This window comes from Melopsittacus undulatus, chromosome 17 (assembly GCF_012275295.1).
Source record: "Melopsittacus undulatus isolate bMelUnd1 chromosome 17, bMelUnd1.mat.Z, whole genome shotgun sequence".
Taxonomy (NCBI): Eukaryota; Metazoa; Chordata; class Aves; order Psittaciformes; family Psittaculidae; genus Melopsittacus; species Melopsittacus undulatus.
Window position 1 is genome coordinate 4,251,689 of NC_047543.1, and position 15,572 is coordinate 4,267,260.

Genomic DNA, 15,572 nt, shown 5'->3' on the forward strand with positions numbered 1-15,572 from the left:
GAATTCCTTCTCGTATTCAAGATATTCTTTCAATTCATAGGACACTGCTCACTTCTAATGGGAACTTCAGTGCTAATCTGGCCCATTTAGCTTAGCATAACAGAAATGATTTTAACAAATGTTTCATAGTAGGAGAGTGGAGAGAAATAAGTGCTATAAATTGATTTGACAATTGAGCTGTAAGATGGTATGTCCTATTTTGAGTTACTGATGGGTGACTCAGTAATAAAACCATGCCTAGCTCTGCTTTTAGAGTAGGCTAAAAATAGTTTAGAATGTCAGTCCCTTGCTCCATTAATGGACCATAGTCTGCCTCTTTTAGTCTTATCTTGCTGTTTGAGTACAGTAATGTTTCAAATTCTTCTTGCCTATTTAAGCTTGCCAAGAAGAGATGATTGTATGCTTCAAATGCATTGTCATATGCTCTATGCTTCTAAATCTCTTTTTTTGATTGTAGAATGAAAGTTTGTGTAAAATGGGAATGAGAACTTTCTTTCCAGATAATATGAAACCAGGACAGTACTGGAAGAAGTGCACCTTTTTTGTCCTTCTGAAGTGTGAGATGTTCCTTACAAACATGCTAATTGGGGAAAGTATTTTTTCAAATCACTATTGATTGCAACACTACATTTTTGGAGTTGAAACCCCTTGGTTATAGCTAAAATACTGTGATGTGTTTATCCTGAAGAGCAGTGTGTTGCTTCTTGTGTAAATAGCAGTATGGAGAAGGGATGGAGTTTCTGTAACTCCATGTTTCTATCATGGAAGAAATGTGTCTACCATGTAAAATCCAGCAGAATGAAGGAAAAAGTAATAGCTTAGGGGTTTTGTACTTGAGAGTGAAGTTGGAGAGTGGGAAGAGTGGAAGTGAGAAGCTATTCACATTGTATAACAAGTTACAAAGAGGAACCTCCAGATCAAATGATAGATGTAAAACTAAATTCACCTTCTACTCAGGCTGAACTAAATCTTTCTTGGCCTTTCCATAAGTACAAGAGAGAAGTTTGTAGCTAAAAATTAAGATTCAAAGCAAAACCTGTGTTTTCTGGGTGCTTTCTTTGTCCTTTGGTCTTGCAGCTGAGACTGTAATGTTGACAAGAGTAGGAGCTAGCATGAAGCTCTGAACCACAGGTATTGACAGAACACACATGAGAGAATGTTGCAGTATGTCCCTGCCGAAACATTAATATTCCATGAAGTTTCAAGCTTAGAATGAGTAGCATCCAAATGCAGGATGTTTTTAGCACAGAGGGACTATCTCATGGAATCTCAGTACAGTACAGAGGCTTCTTCTAAAATGACTTTCTGGGCTTTGCCAGTGAGTAAAACCAAAACTAGAATAAGCCTGAGAGATCTCTTCTAAGGATTTGTTCATGAGAATTAGTGTCCTGTTCATTTTACAAATAAATCCTGAAAATGAATTAAACTGTTGTGGGGTTTTGTAATTTCAATTCCACTATGCCGAGGTTCCTGGCTGGCTGACTCACCAGATGGAGCTGTAGGCTTGTTATTCTTCTCCAGATAGTCATCGTTCATCCCTGAACAATGCTCCTGTGTAAATCTAATGTAGTCCTATCGCTGAAAAAGGCAAGTCAGCAGAATGATTTATCAGTGCATTTGCTGGGCTCTGCTGGGAGAACACCAAGATTCCATTTATTCTTGGCTACTTGAAGGAGATCACACCATAGCATTCTGACTGCTTCACAAGGTAGTACACGATTCAGCAATGAGACATAAAACTTGCTTGGGCAAGAGTGGCTTAGCAGCAGCTTAGAACTGTTTGAGAAGCAAGTAAGTTATTGTTGAACATGTCAGAAGCTGAATTCAAGTGCAGTGTGTAAATTATCAGCTGCTGGCCACAGATAAGAGCTTAAGTTGCACACATGTATTATAGGGCTTGGATTCCAAACAGCACCTTGGCCATACCCATTGGCTAGGTATGGGCAGAGGGGGTGCATAGTGAGCACCAGATGTTACAAGTGACAGAACTGATTTCAGAAACTGGTTGGTATGTTCATGCCTGTATAGTAAGGAGTACAGTGTTGCAGTGCATACACAGCAGAATGCAAGTCAGAGTCTAGAAAGCAGCAGCATCACATCCAGGCTAAATATATGATGCCAATTTGTTCCTTGTACCTGTTCCCTTGATATGTCTGGTTCCTTCTTAGAATGTCTGTGGGATCTGGATTTATTTCCTGCCTCTATTAGGCTGCCTTCCTGGCCTGGGGACAAGGAGTTTTAAGCCAGAGGCTAAAGAGAGCTTCTGATTTTCACTTTCATAGATCTTCAGGTGTTATTTCTCCCAGTGGATAATACAGGAAAGTGTTAAGACAGTTACAGAGGGGATTGATCAAGTACTTAGAGAAGCTACGTCAAGAAAAATGTGATGTTTTATGTAGCAATTGATGACTGTAAATGCAGTTCTCTGTAGCAGGCCTATAGGGCCAATGACAGCTTTTGGATATAGTCACTACACAGGCATTAAGTGAAAAGAAATTAACAGAAACTGAGCTGAGGGATATATACAATTCCAAAGGCATTTAACTAGGGGAGTGAATAGGTAGCAGTGGTCCAGTGATTACCAGTACTCCATTTTCTTCTCTCCTGTTGTGCTTTCCAGCTGTATGCCATGCCACAAACTGTGATCTCACTTTATACAGGGTCACTATTGGAGAATACCAATACAATGTGGTATTCCTGTCTGACAAAAATAGTGTGTTGTATTTCTCCTTGAAACAGTCATTTCTTAGATAACTTCTTAGCATCAAGGTCACCCCAAGGGAGGATGCACCTCCACTTTAACTTTAGTGACACCCAGGACAGGGAAGTTGTCCGAATGGAAAGCAAGCCTTAGGTAAAGAGTCTTGTAGCATTAGGGCAAAGTCAGACAGTGAATCTCTCCTACATGATATATTTTTGTGAGGATGTATGTGACAAACATTGTAATAACACACATGGGTGTCCCTCTACTGCTGCAAGCAAACAGTTTTGCTTGCCGTAGCTATGGTGAACTCTGTGTAGTATCTAAACTTACTAAAACCTGAGACTCTTTCCAATTAACATATATAGCCTGCTGTCATTTGTAAGTTACTTGAAGGTGTATGTAGTCTGAGATAAAGAAATGATGCAGCTCTTACCACTATCATCTGATTTTTGCAAGGAAGAAGAATACCAGACATGAGATTTTAAAACATGACACATGAATGCATCTCGGGCATAGGTGCAGTGGACATATGGGACATCAGTTCTCTCTTTTTGTTGGTTGCATCATGAATGGAAATCAGTCTGGTTATGTTCTTGTGTTTGAAATAAGCAGGTGTCCTATATTCAACACTTAAGCAGAATGTCAGCAGAAGTAGCAGTATGCAGTGAGAAAGAGCGCATCCAAAAGCTCTATGTACAACATCCTGGCTGTTTCCTGAAACTAACATATTCCAAGTAGCTTATTTTTTTAAGGAAAACCAAACAAACCCCTTCTCCTGTTGAAAAGAAGCTGTTCCTGGTTCCTGCAGGACATCTGTGAAACAAAACATAGAGCTCCTTGGTTTGTAGAGTGAAAAAAGAGCTCCATTCTTCCACCCCCAGTAATTTGCCAGCAGAAACTGGAAAGCAGAACAGTGTACACTGAACAACAGCTTGAGATTTGCTTTGTACTGGGGCAGGAGGGGAAGAACAACAGTAAAATTACAAAGTGTGAAGAACCTTTGGAAAAGACAATAGCCAAAGATGCCAATGTGGAGGTAGAGGCTGGTTTTAATTATACCAGTGTCAGAAAGAAACTGCCGAGAGGCTCAGCAGCTCCCGGTTCATCCTGGTCTTGTCAGTCACCATTGTTGCCAGGCACAAAACTGGACACATATGAGAAGTTTTGACATAGAAGTCGTGGAATATTGTTCACTAACCCACCCCCACACACCCATTTTATTTCACACTGACAAAAGCTGGGATGAATGAGTTGTTCTCTGGCCCTTCCCACTTTGCATAGTCATTGGCTGGCTTGGTTCTAAAAAGGATTTAAAAAAGGGGAATAATGTGCCTTTGCCTGGGATCTGAGACTGTCAGGGTGCTGAAAAGCTAATCTGTGAGCTGCCACCATGCAGATCCCTTGGGCTGTGTGCTCTGTCTGTGTCTTAACACAAATGGCATTTCGATCTGTGGAAGGGTGGCAAGTGTTTAAAAATGATGCTACAGAAATCATTCCTGAGATCACTGAAAACACAGAAACACCGATGGAGCAGACCTTCAGCAACAACAACACAATGAACCAGGCAAAGCATGGAGGAAGACACATACAACAAGCTCCAGACCCTAACGGTAAGAAAAATACCATCATTATTACAGTTTTGGACCCTAATAGACAGTTTGCAAAAGAATACTTGTTCTTATCTATTTCTTATTTATTTAATATATATATTAAACCAAAACTTGCGGTGTGTACCTAATGCTGTAAGTGATAGGGACTAATATCTACTGTAGAAGTATCAATGTAAATGTTAGAAGGGATTCACTGGGGTTTACTGATGAAGAATGTAGTCTATCTATTGAACAATCCTTAGGTGCTATAATAGGTGTTCCTGTTTTGCCCATCTGCTCTCTGCAGACACAACTCCAGTATAGAAAACCTGCAGAAATATTACTTCAGTTTCTCTGTGCTTTGTGCTTGCAAGGAGGAACTATCACAAATCGACTTTCTGAGGTCAGGATGGGGCAAGGGGTTGACACTGGAGATAATATAAATTCTTAATCTTTAGAAAGAGTTGCTCTAGTGATGCCAGAGATCACACAGCAGAAATGACACATGGAGGCTGTGTTCAGCTAGAGAAGTGTGCTGCTCACTCTCCTTTGCCAGCATCCAGGTCCCAGCTACCAGAAAAGCTGCTAGAGACAGTTAAAACCCTCCCAAGGGGAATTCTTGCCCAAGTGAATTGGAGGAACTTTATTTTGCAGAGATGTGCAATCTTGGAATCAGTTTGACTACTTTAACAGCACTGACATCACTCATAATACATTGGCACTGCATTTAGCCAAACACATAACATTTGCAATGATGAAAACCAGAAGCTTTGTAAGGAGAGATGGAAGGTGAGAAGTTGGCACCAAACAGGGAAAGGTAGTTTTAAAGAACCTGGTCCTCCAGATTGACAGGTATCCATCAAACACAGAGAGCAACAAGATAGAGTTTCCACTATTGTGCACTGCAGAGCTAGCTTTCTGTTTCTGAGGACAGCTGGAAGGGAATTGTGGTTTTCTGCTTTCGTAGCATGAACAATATTTTAAAAGCAGGTTTTGAGAGTGTAACTTTACAAAGATCTTAAGTGCCTAAAAGGGGGGAGCACTCTGCTGCTCACAGGCAGCCCTAGCAACCACCAGGTCAAGGCAGGTTGCTACTGTGCATGCACAAATCTGAGATGGAATTTACCCAGTGCCAAGGATTTTAGTCATTAGTTTGCACATTGCCATTCAAGGGTCTCATAACTAAAGCAGCCGAATATTCCAAAGCTGCAGGGGTGAGTCTGGAGTTACTCTTCCCATTCAGGATGCCCAGCTTGTATCTAGCTCTGAGCCAGATACCTGTGACACAAACACCAAAGTGCTTTCTCAAGGGTGGGGAGCAAAGGAATCAGTAACTAAAGTGTTTCTTGTTTGCAGATGCTTCTGACTTCAGCTGCAGAGAGATGCGAACCACCCGCTATGTCACAGAGGGGCCCTGCCGCAGCATCAAGCCCGTCAAGGAACTGGTGTGCTCTGGTCAGTGTGTCCCCTCACACCTCCTGCCCAACTCCATCGGCAGAGGGAAGTGGTGGCGGCAGAACTCCCTGGATTACCGCTGCATCCCTGCTCACACCCGCACGCAGCGCATCCAGATGGCCTGTCCTGAGGACGAGACTCGGACTTACAAATTCCGAGCTGTCACGTCCTGCAAATGCAAGCGCTACACTCGCTACCACAACCAGTCCGAGCTGAAGGACTTTGGGAAGGAACCTGCCAGGCCTCAGAAGAACAAGAAGCCCCGTCTGTCCAGGGCGAGGAGCAGCAAATCTAACCAGCATGAGTTAGAAAATGCTTATTAGAAGGCGGCTCCGAGCGGTACAGCCTAGCAGCTCTGGATATCTTACGAGACATCAACCGGCACTCACAGGCCACAGCAGCACGTTCTGACTGCAGTAGGTTTTAATTCCTTCTGCTAAGCGGGGTCAAAGGCTCACATAGTGAAAAACCTGTCAGACTGTAGCAGCTATGGTCTGATAAAAGAATGAGATAAACTGAGCTGGAGGTAGCAACACCTACATTCAGTCTGAGAGGAGAGGTACACCGTGGAGATTCACGTGAGGTCCTGTGGCTTGTCCAAGTAGGAAGGCAGGAGAAAGTGAAGCTGTTATGGTGACAATCACACTATATTAAAAGTCATTCTACTCTATGTGAAAAGAATACTGAGATCTCTTTCCCACTTCTGTAAGTGCTATGATGCAGGACAAGCATGAGATTAGGAAACACCACGAGAGTTACCACTCTGAGTTGTAGGAAGTTAACGATAGCAGGCATTTCAACAGTAATGGTGCCTGAAGTCAAGTTGTTGGGATGTCAGATGCCCTCATGACCCAATTATTTCCTCCAAAACACAAAAATCAAGCAATGACATTTGTGTTCTCAAAAGTGTGACAAATCTATTTCATACTTTTCATTAGAAGACTGTAGGATAGACAGATACACCTTAGGTGTATCAATTTACATTTTCTGTTCTACAGAGTCTGGGTTATCTGGCCACACACTTTCTAGTGCTAAGACTGTGTAAGCCACGTTCTGGGAGTAAGGTGCTGGTTAAAAGTGAGCCTCTGCTAATCTTAAAGTCATTAATTCCTCTAGAAAAGTCTTTGGTATGTGCAACTTTAAGTCTTTAGCTTGACAGCAACTTTCCCTTTGTGTTTTTACAATAGAGAATAGTATTAGAAAGTGAATCATCACATGCTGTATCTATCCTGTAGAAGTACCAAGCCTAGTATCAGATGAACACAGTTTGGGATGAAGCCAGTTCCTCACTGTTCTTATTTTCTATGTAGAGTTTATGATGAAATCATATAAGCTATGGAAGTTTGCAATGTTGTTAGATTTTATGTGGGACCAGAGCCTAGAGATGAAAGCTGTTGGTTCACAGAGTGAATTACGTATTTATTTTGTCCTCAGAAATTATTTATACAATGTTTTCCCTTGTAGACAATGAGAAGTAAAATCGCTTTAAAAATAACAGGCTGTTATTTTTTCATTTTAAATACATTGTTAATAAAGTGGAAATGATGATTAACTGCAGGTAGACTCATTGATTTGCAGCTATAGGATCAAGCTGATTTCCAACAAGGCTGGGGAGTTACAGAACAGTCAGGGAGCTGCATCCCATTTCTGTCATAAAGTGTCAGGGTCCTTCATTCTCAATCAATCAATAACCTACACAGCTCCAAAGAAATTCCACCCTGGAACCTCTTGCTCCAGTGCATGACATTTCTCATGGAAAAAGTCTTCCTGGGCAGATGTGGAGCTCAGAACTCGTTCAATATTCTCATGTCTGCTTCCCCTGGGGAATTCAAACTTGGCCCATTTCAGTTTCCCTTCTACTCCCAGTGACATCTGATTCATATGTTCCCACCCTGATAAAGCCACCAAAGAAAACAAGAAGTCCACTGAGACTGCTTGATTGAAACCTGATTGCTTCAGGTTTCTCTCAATGAAGAAGGAAGAAGTCTAGAACCCCCTTGCAAGTGACAGGCAGCAGTTCATCTGTTTAACAGTTCCATATCGTAGACTTGTGCCCATTTGCATTTATAAGACCATATTCTTTAAGAAACAAAGACATTTTCCAATGAAGTCAAGGAAAACTGAACTTGAGCTTGGACTGCACATAGCATGCAGATCTCTCAGTACAACTATGAGCAGCTTTATCGAGACAGCCAGTAGAGAAGGTGTCCTTGCCCTGCAATTATTTGATACTTCATATAAAACCATAATACAAACGGTTGCCAAACCTGTGATAATATTTCCCAGCCTTATCTTTGACTTTATGAGTTTGGCACTTAGAGCTTCATTTGCAGAACTCAGTGTGGATACCTGCAAGTGCTTCTTAAGTAAGAGAAGCAGTGCAGTTCCTCTGCAAAGTGATTCCATGGTCTCACTGGCATCTGAAGTTAGTAGAATATGGGGTTTAAAGTGTTGACTGTGATAAACCAGTGAAAGCATTTACTCCACTATCCGGGACTGCATGCTGGGTGCCAGGCAGGGCTGAAGTACAGGGTCTGCTGCCTTTGGGTGAACCACTGACATCTTTCTCCCACATGGTTCACCTTAAAGACATCCTTTTCAGAAACCAAACCAATACAGAAACCCAGACCTGAAGAAACGTACGAACCCCCAAGCCCCACACAGAGCCCCCACCCCAGCTCTCTTCCACAAGAAGCGCTTTCTCCCATTCAGAATCCTGCAGGTTTCTGACTTACAATGTCAGGATTGGTTCTTTGCATGTTGGAAAAGCTTTTACAAGAATGCCAGTGGCCAGGGAGTCCAGAGCCACTGCTGCACTACCTCTCAATGCCCATCCTGTTTACAGTTGCTCCTCACTGGTTTCTTACCGCAGGTTCTTTTCAAACAAAGCATTTGGGTTTGCACATTTACTGATTTGCTCTCCCCTCTAATAAAGGTGCACATGATTTTAGCTCCCCATTAACACAGATTACTCCCAGCTCTTAGTAGAGCTCTAGAAAAAGGAGATGTAGAGACTTCCTGGTCTAATAATCTACGCTGGTGTTTGCTGAAAGCATTAGTATGGCTCAAGGGATGTGCTATGCAGAAGAGATGCCATCTCTCACTGGGGTTTTGAGAATGAGTGTCTGCAGGAGATTTCAGCTTGTCTTTCACACCAAATCTCTACACTTCCAGTTCTTTCCAAAGAAGAAAGCTTGATGCTGAACACAGAGGGAATAACTGAAACCAGAGTGACATAGATTGTCCTTCCATCAGTGAAACATTGCTGAACATAAAACATACATGGGACAGGCTCTTCCAGAGAAACAAATACTGCGAAGGGGCTTGGCAATGGGACGGGACCTGTTGTGCATTCCTTTTACAGAAAGCGGGTTGGAACTAGATGATCTTAAGGTCCTTTCCAACCCCAACTGTTCTATGATTCTAAGCATGAAACAGTTTTTCTTCAGGGCTATAAATTTCTCAGGCAAAAGTGAGTTTCTTCACTGTAATTTTTGCAATAAAATAGCACAACAGAATGTAACTTAAGTGCTCCTGAGCTATAAGTAGCAACAGGTCACTGAATTTGTCTTCACTTGGCTGGAGAGAGCTGCCTGTCAGCAACGGGGCCACTGTCACAATGGGCAGCCCGCAGGAAAACAATCCCATTGTTCTTTCCCAGATGGGATTCATGATTTCTCCAAATCAGCTTCGAGCATTCATCCCTTTGCCACCCATTTCTCTCCCCACTTGTGCAGAGAACAAACCATGGCAGATTCTCTCCAATGCACACACAACAGTGAGTGTGCCAACTGTATTTCTTCTACTGTCAAAAATACCCTTCTGCTATGTAAGACAACCATCCAGGCAGCACAAACAGCCACAAGGTATTCACAAGGTCCCACAGGTTTTGCATAAGGTTCAACTTTTTGATTACAAATTGCACAAGGACGGACACAACTTTACCCAGTGAGACCCTGAGCCCAGTGAACACATTGTGTGTGTGTTCTGCACATGTGGTTGACAAAGTCAGCATTGTGAAACACAGAGGGAATAAACACGTATGTTTTTAGCCATATGACATCAACTTATAATTAGCTTCTTTCACCCAAATTAGTGCAGTATATGGGCACACAAAACAACTTTTCTATAGTAAACAAGCTCAAAAGTCTTAAATTAACGTAGAACACAGTTGTATGGACCTTGGGTCTGGATTGAACATACTGTGAGCTGTAACCTGTAATGTGAATACACTAAAACTGCCCTTGACCCGCAAGTCATGGAGACTCAGATGTGAAATACTTCACAGTTTGAAATAAAGCCAGTCCAATCTGAGTGAATTGGATGATCTTAAGGTCCTTTCCAACCCAAACTATTCCATGATTCCATTGCCAGCTCATATTCAGTTTTTCATCCACTAATACCCTAATCCAAGCCCTTCTCTGCAGGGCTGCTCGTGATCCATGCATGGCTCAGCCTGTACCATGTGTGGGTTTGCCTCAATCCATGTGCAAGAGCTTGCACTTGGCCTTGTTGAACTCCATGGAGCTCACACAGGTTTACCTCTCTAGCTTGGCAAGGTCCCTCTGGATGGCATCCCTTCCCTTTGTGGTATAGACCACACCACTCAGCTCGGTGTCATTTTGGACACTTTAGTATCTAAGCTTGTAATCCCAGCCCTGCTTCTCCTTGATGCTATTAGGGTCTGTCTGGATCATGCTGATACCATGAACATCCATTTTAGCCTGGCAAGGTGAGGCAGCACATGATGTAAATCACTTTTTCACCATATATTGGCTACTCAGATTCTAACTGACACAGATGGGGCACTTTAGATTGAAATTGTCCCTTATGAATTTGTATAGCACCCAGGATGTGGAAACATTGATCCATGCTCAGTGTCCATAATGGCAATACCATCACTTTCACCTTTAAGGGAAGCAGCCCCAGCTCCTTGACTGTTACAAGGCCAAAGTCATGCATCTCCCTCCTGAAGACTTCAACATCAGGCTGTTTGTATTGTACTATTAACCTTCAGCCTCAGGCTTCCTTGTTCATGGCTTTTTAGGCAACTTAAATATACTCTCAAACCAAGAAATACAGGTATATTTATTTTGTGGTTATCAAGCCCCCAAATTAAAAAGGCATCTTGATCAATTCGCCAGCAATTTAATGCTTGTGGCATGAGGTTATTTCAATGTCTTAAGAAAATAGCTCAGCTCTGGCTAAATAAATAAGTGATGTCATTCTTCATTCAAGCTACCAGATTCTTTGGTATAAAAAATTCCCTTAGGAGAGGCCTTGGGACACAGTGGCTCCTCTGAGCCTATTTACATCTGTCAGATTCTCTAATCTCTTGTTCCTTCCTCCTCTCTATTTCCTTCCCTTTCCCTACAAAAGGGACAGTATTTAACTCTAATGCTCCCAGTCTGCAGGGCATGGGTTAGAACTGGGTGGTTGTTGGTTTCTTTTATTGTTTTGCTGTTGTTTTGGGGCGGGCTTTTTTAGTGGTTGTTTGCTGGTTGGTTTTGGTTGGGTTTTTATAAGCAGAAATAAGGCTTAATTTCAGGTAATTGCTCTCCCATCAGGAGGGGTTTGCTATTTGTGGGGCCTGCTTTTATTTTCCTGTCAAATTAGCAGGAGAAGTTAATTTTAAGAGTGACAGCTTGCTCCTAAAACTGTTCTGCAGATTAAGGGTGTGCTCGGAACCAGAAACCTTCCATTCGTGATGGGTTTCTGCACATGGAGATACAGAAGCAGCACCATCAGGAACTCAGTGTTGAGGGGGAGAGAGGACAGACAACTGCAGACTTGCAGTGACCTGAGGAAATGCAGGTGAAATTCCAGCCTGCTCCTCCATTAATATGGGCTTCTAAAGAAATAAAGCTTCAAATCAGAGGTGCCCAGGTTCCTCGAGGGCCCCAAAATAGGCTTCGTCATTTTAAAAGCTACATTTCTCTAGCATTAGTTTCTATTGACATCTCTAATATGGCCTCAAGGTCTGACAACCTGTCCGAAGGGCTGTTCTTTGGACTTCCACTTGCAACAAGAACAGAACAATCGTTCTTTATGGAGTGAAAAGTGCTGATAAATGCATCGTTCAGTCATAGAATTAGGGTTGGAACTTAAGATCGCCTACTTCCAACCCCCTGCTGTGGGCAGGGAGCATAGCTCAGTGGCAGGAATTAATGTATAGGATATCTTTCCTGGGAAAACTGTCAGGACTTTGGAATTCAAGCACTGTATCCTCAAACATGTCCCTTTCTCCTAGGTGGGATGCTGCCTCTCTAGGATGTAAGGATTTTAGCTAGTTCTTCATTATTTTGGGATACTTCAAGCTCAAAGTGACCATCAGATGTGCACTGCTTGAGCTTACTGAAGCAGAAAGCCTGAAGAGAGTCTCCTGGTCCTTTTGAAATGATAATGATACAGCACTGGGGTGTTTATCTACCTTATTTCTGTGGCAAATGCAGACAGAAGGCATCACGCTCTGTATTAGCTGACTGGATTCACAACAGGCTGCTCTTACACAACAGAACGTTCAAAAGGAGCTCTAAATAATACCCTAAGACTTCATTCAGCAACTAAGCTGGTGAGAAACTGGGTATATATTAAGTTCTGAGTAACAGGGTAGTATGTAGACATACTTAGCTCCAAGTAGGACATACGTGAAGGATATAGATACAAAAGATACAAATGAAAACAGGGCAGGATAAATGCATTGCAATCACGGGCAATGGATATCTTTTAAGGGAGAAAAGCTGGAGCGGGTGTTACACCCCTGCCATGAGTCCATTCTGTTTGCCTGAGGAAAGCCTCGAGTTCTGGCTCTCCTTGGTGTTCTGTAGCTAAATTACAATATCTGGTTAGGAAAAAAAAGCCAACTTGTTTTTTCCTTTGATCCTCAGTTAAAGCAGAGCGAGAAAATCCCTTTATAATTGGTTAATAGTTCATGGGGCTGAAATCGTTGTTGTAGCACAATCTGTGGGAAAAACACAGGAGAAACATTTCCTGCAGAAGGAATGCTGCAGTTTAATTACCACACATCGCATGAGAGAGGATTTCAATTTATAGGGCCCTGTGTTCAGGCAGTTACTAGGTAGCCAGCTTGTACTGGAATATTGATGCTTTAGTCTAATCTCTGCTGTGCCAGAGAACAGTGGAGGGGCCTCATTCTCATGATGGGATAGAAGGAATGCTGCACATTTCTTAGGTCTTATCATGGTGTACATTGCTATGCCAGGCAGTTTAATTAATAACTGTCGACATCTTGTCATTTATCATTGCCAAAAGAGGAGGTGAGGACCCTGCCATATGCATGCTGTACAAATAAATTAAAGTTGTCTCAACCAGTCTCCCGGGTTATCTGCTGTCAGTCACTCGTGTTGTCCTTCCTGCTGTTCAAAGACTTGCATCTTATCTTGCTCTCAGGCCCGGGCAGCTATTTATATCATGTAAAACAAAAACAGATGCACACGCAAGCCTGGTGGAGAATCGACCCCAGCTAACATTGCTGCAGAGAGTTCACAATAAGACGTTTACTACGAGATTTGAAATGCACGTCAAGGAAGAATGCTTCAGGAGCAAAGGCATGCATAGAAACTGGTCATTGAGATAGTGGGAAAATGCTGCAGTCAGATAATGATGGTGGTGTAAGCTTTTTTCACTGACTTCAAAAGGCATTAGAGCAGTAACATCATTTCCTGTGACATAGCTAAATGCTCAGTAGTTCACTATATGTAAATACTCCGAATGGTTCTGGGTACTAGCCAGGATTTTGGTTCTAATAATCAAGGAGGAAAACTTCCTCTTTGTGAATTTGGATTCTTGGAGGCATTTTAGAGGAAAGATCAATTCCAACTGGAATGAGAAGGTGGACATAGGTGGAGGGGTAGTGTAACACACTGCCAAACACAACCCCCTTCGGGAAACAGAAATAGACTGTTCATTAGAGGTGCAGCTCTATCCTCAGGGGCAGTGTGCAAGGGGCTCACGTACACAGAGAAACAAGACCCCCACAGATACTGCTGAAGTTAAAAACACCGCAAGAAACTGAACTCTGGTTACCCTGTGCAATAAACTGAATTGTGAGAAATGCTCATGGTAATGTGTGGGTGCAGACAGAGCTTCCTGTGCCTGCTGAAGCAAATGGGGGAGCATCTCTGGCTTGGTTTTTGGTGTTGCAGATGTGTTTGACTGACTTTGAGGGACCTGCATCATTCTTGGCTATTGAAGGCCAGTATTAAGTGCTGGAAACTGCCAGAACCTTCCTTCCAGAAGGCAGGTGAGGCTGCCTTTAAAGAATCATTAAGCCATGACTCACTAAAGTAGCTGTTAAAGCCTCCAGCCTGGGTCAGGTCACACTTTCACTGACACCAGGAAAATAGTTAAAGGAAATTGTGGGATATGGCAGTTTGGCCACACTGAGTATTCCAACTCTTTCCTTGTACTGCTTTCATGTGGGGGTTGACCCTACGGACAGGAGACTTCCTGTAGCACTGGGTAATATCTGGTTTTCACACACAAACTATACATCACTACATGCAGGTTTGTAATGAAGAACAAGTACATGAAGAATGTGCTCAGAGAGACACTGCATACAGGTAAGTGCAAGAAGAAAATCCTGCCCCAGAGCTTGTGAATTGCACATGTTTAAAATGCCAAAAGGACAAAAAGTGACAGGCATAAGACACACTAAAAAGACAGAGACTTGTCCCATGCCATCCCTAGCAAAGGCCTAGGGTAGAACTAATACTCAGGGGTCAAATGGCTGAACTAACCATGAGAGCATCTTAATAATGTGATCTGGTGGTAATTATGGCGCCTTCTGGCCACAGTAAATTGCCCTGTTTGGCTGAAGGCAAGCTGAAATAGCATGTTGTGCATGCTGCAGGAAATGAGCTCAGAATATACAAAGCCTCAGTCTGTAGGTGATAAGTAAGGGCCCAACAAATTAATCTCATCAGCTGCATTCACCCCTGGCTGCTGCTCTGTGCCAGGCCACAGTGTGTGGGCTGGAGGCTATATTTTCAGTTGTCTGCCTGAAAGAGGTAGTTTGAATTACCATGATCCAAATGTTCTATTCTGTGCTGTCTGCCCTGCAGATTGTTCTTACTGAAATGGGAAGCATTATCGTATCATATTTTACAGACAGGGAGACAAATCATTATACTGACAGCTTACTTTGGGCAATATGTTTGGAATTATTCACTCTGTAAGTGCATTTCTTGTTTTCCTTAGGCTTTTCCTCTTTAATGACAAGCATCTTTAGGAATAATTGAATTATTTACGATGCCATTCCGAATGCACCATTGCATTCCTCATGATATTGTAAAGTCCTTGCAAGATCAAGAATCACATCAAAGTGAAATGGAAAGAAAAGGCTGCCTTAAGCACCATTTAGCAGATAGTTTGCTATTAAATAAGAAAGGGGAAAAAAGAACACATTAATTTCTAGAGAACAGCCCCCCCTCCATCTGAAAGCAGCACATCGCTCTTTCCAAAACATGCAGGTAAATTTTGCTGTCTTCAAGCCCTAATTACTGTGCTGGCCCCACACTCTGAGTGGGTTTCTAATTGGTTGCATTTATTTGCAAAGTCTCTACTGCACAGTGATAAATATAATCCCACTCGTGGCTAATTCGATGGAGTTTTGGGGGGTGAGAGGGGAGAGTAATTTCATGGTAAACCATAATTACCAGTACAAGTAGTACCTTCATTGCCAATACAATCTGAGAGGCGTGCGCTGAAGAGGCGGAGCCCCAGGGCCCCCTCCTGGCTCTTCGGCCCTGGGCGCAGGGGCCCGGCGTTCGGGCGGGCCTGCAGGGCGGCCGGGGCCGGGGGGG

The 15,572-nt window shown here is 42.7% G+C and overlaps 2 protein-coding genes across 2 annotated transcripts in view; both read left to right on the forward strand.

Moving 5' to 3' along the window:
• Positions 1-4,080: 4,080 nt before the first annotated feature.
• On the forward strand, positions 4,081-7,112 carry SOST (sclerostin). The gene is made up of 2 exons (XM_005141607.3): positions 4,081-4,314; positions 5,650-7,112. The coding sequence occupies exons 1-2, from the start codon at positions 4,095-4,097 to the stop codon at positions 6,069-6,071; spliced, it is 642 nt and encodes a 213-aa protein (XP_005141664.1). The 5' UTR covers positions 4,081-4,094; the 3' UTR covers positions 6,072-7,112.
• Positions 7,113-10,454: 3,342 nt separating this feature from the next.
• LOC117437103 (nucleoredoxin-like protein 1) overlaps positions 10,455-15,572 on the forward strand; it is a 45,345-nt gene continuing 40,227 nt past the window's right edge. Inside the window, exon 1 of the mRNA XM_034070315.1 lies at positions 10,455-10,480. Coding sequence (XP_033926206.1) covers positions 10,455-10,480 — 26 coding nt within the window. The remainder of the gene's footprint in view (positions 10,481-15,572) is intronic.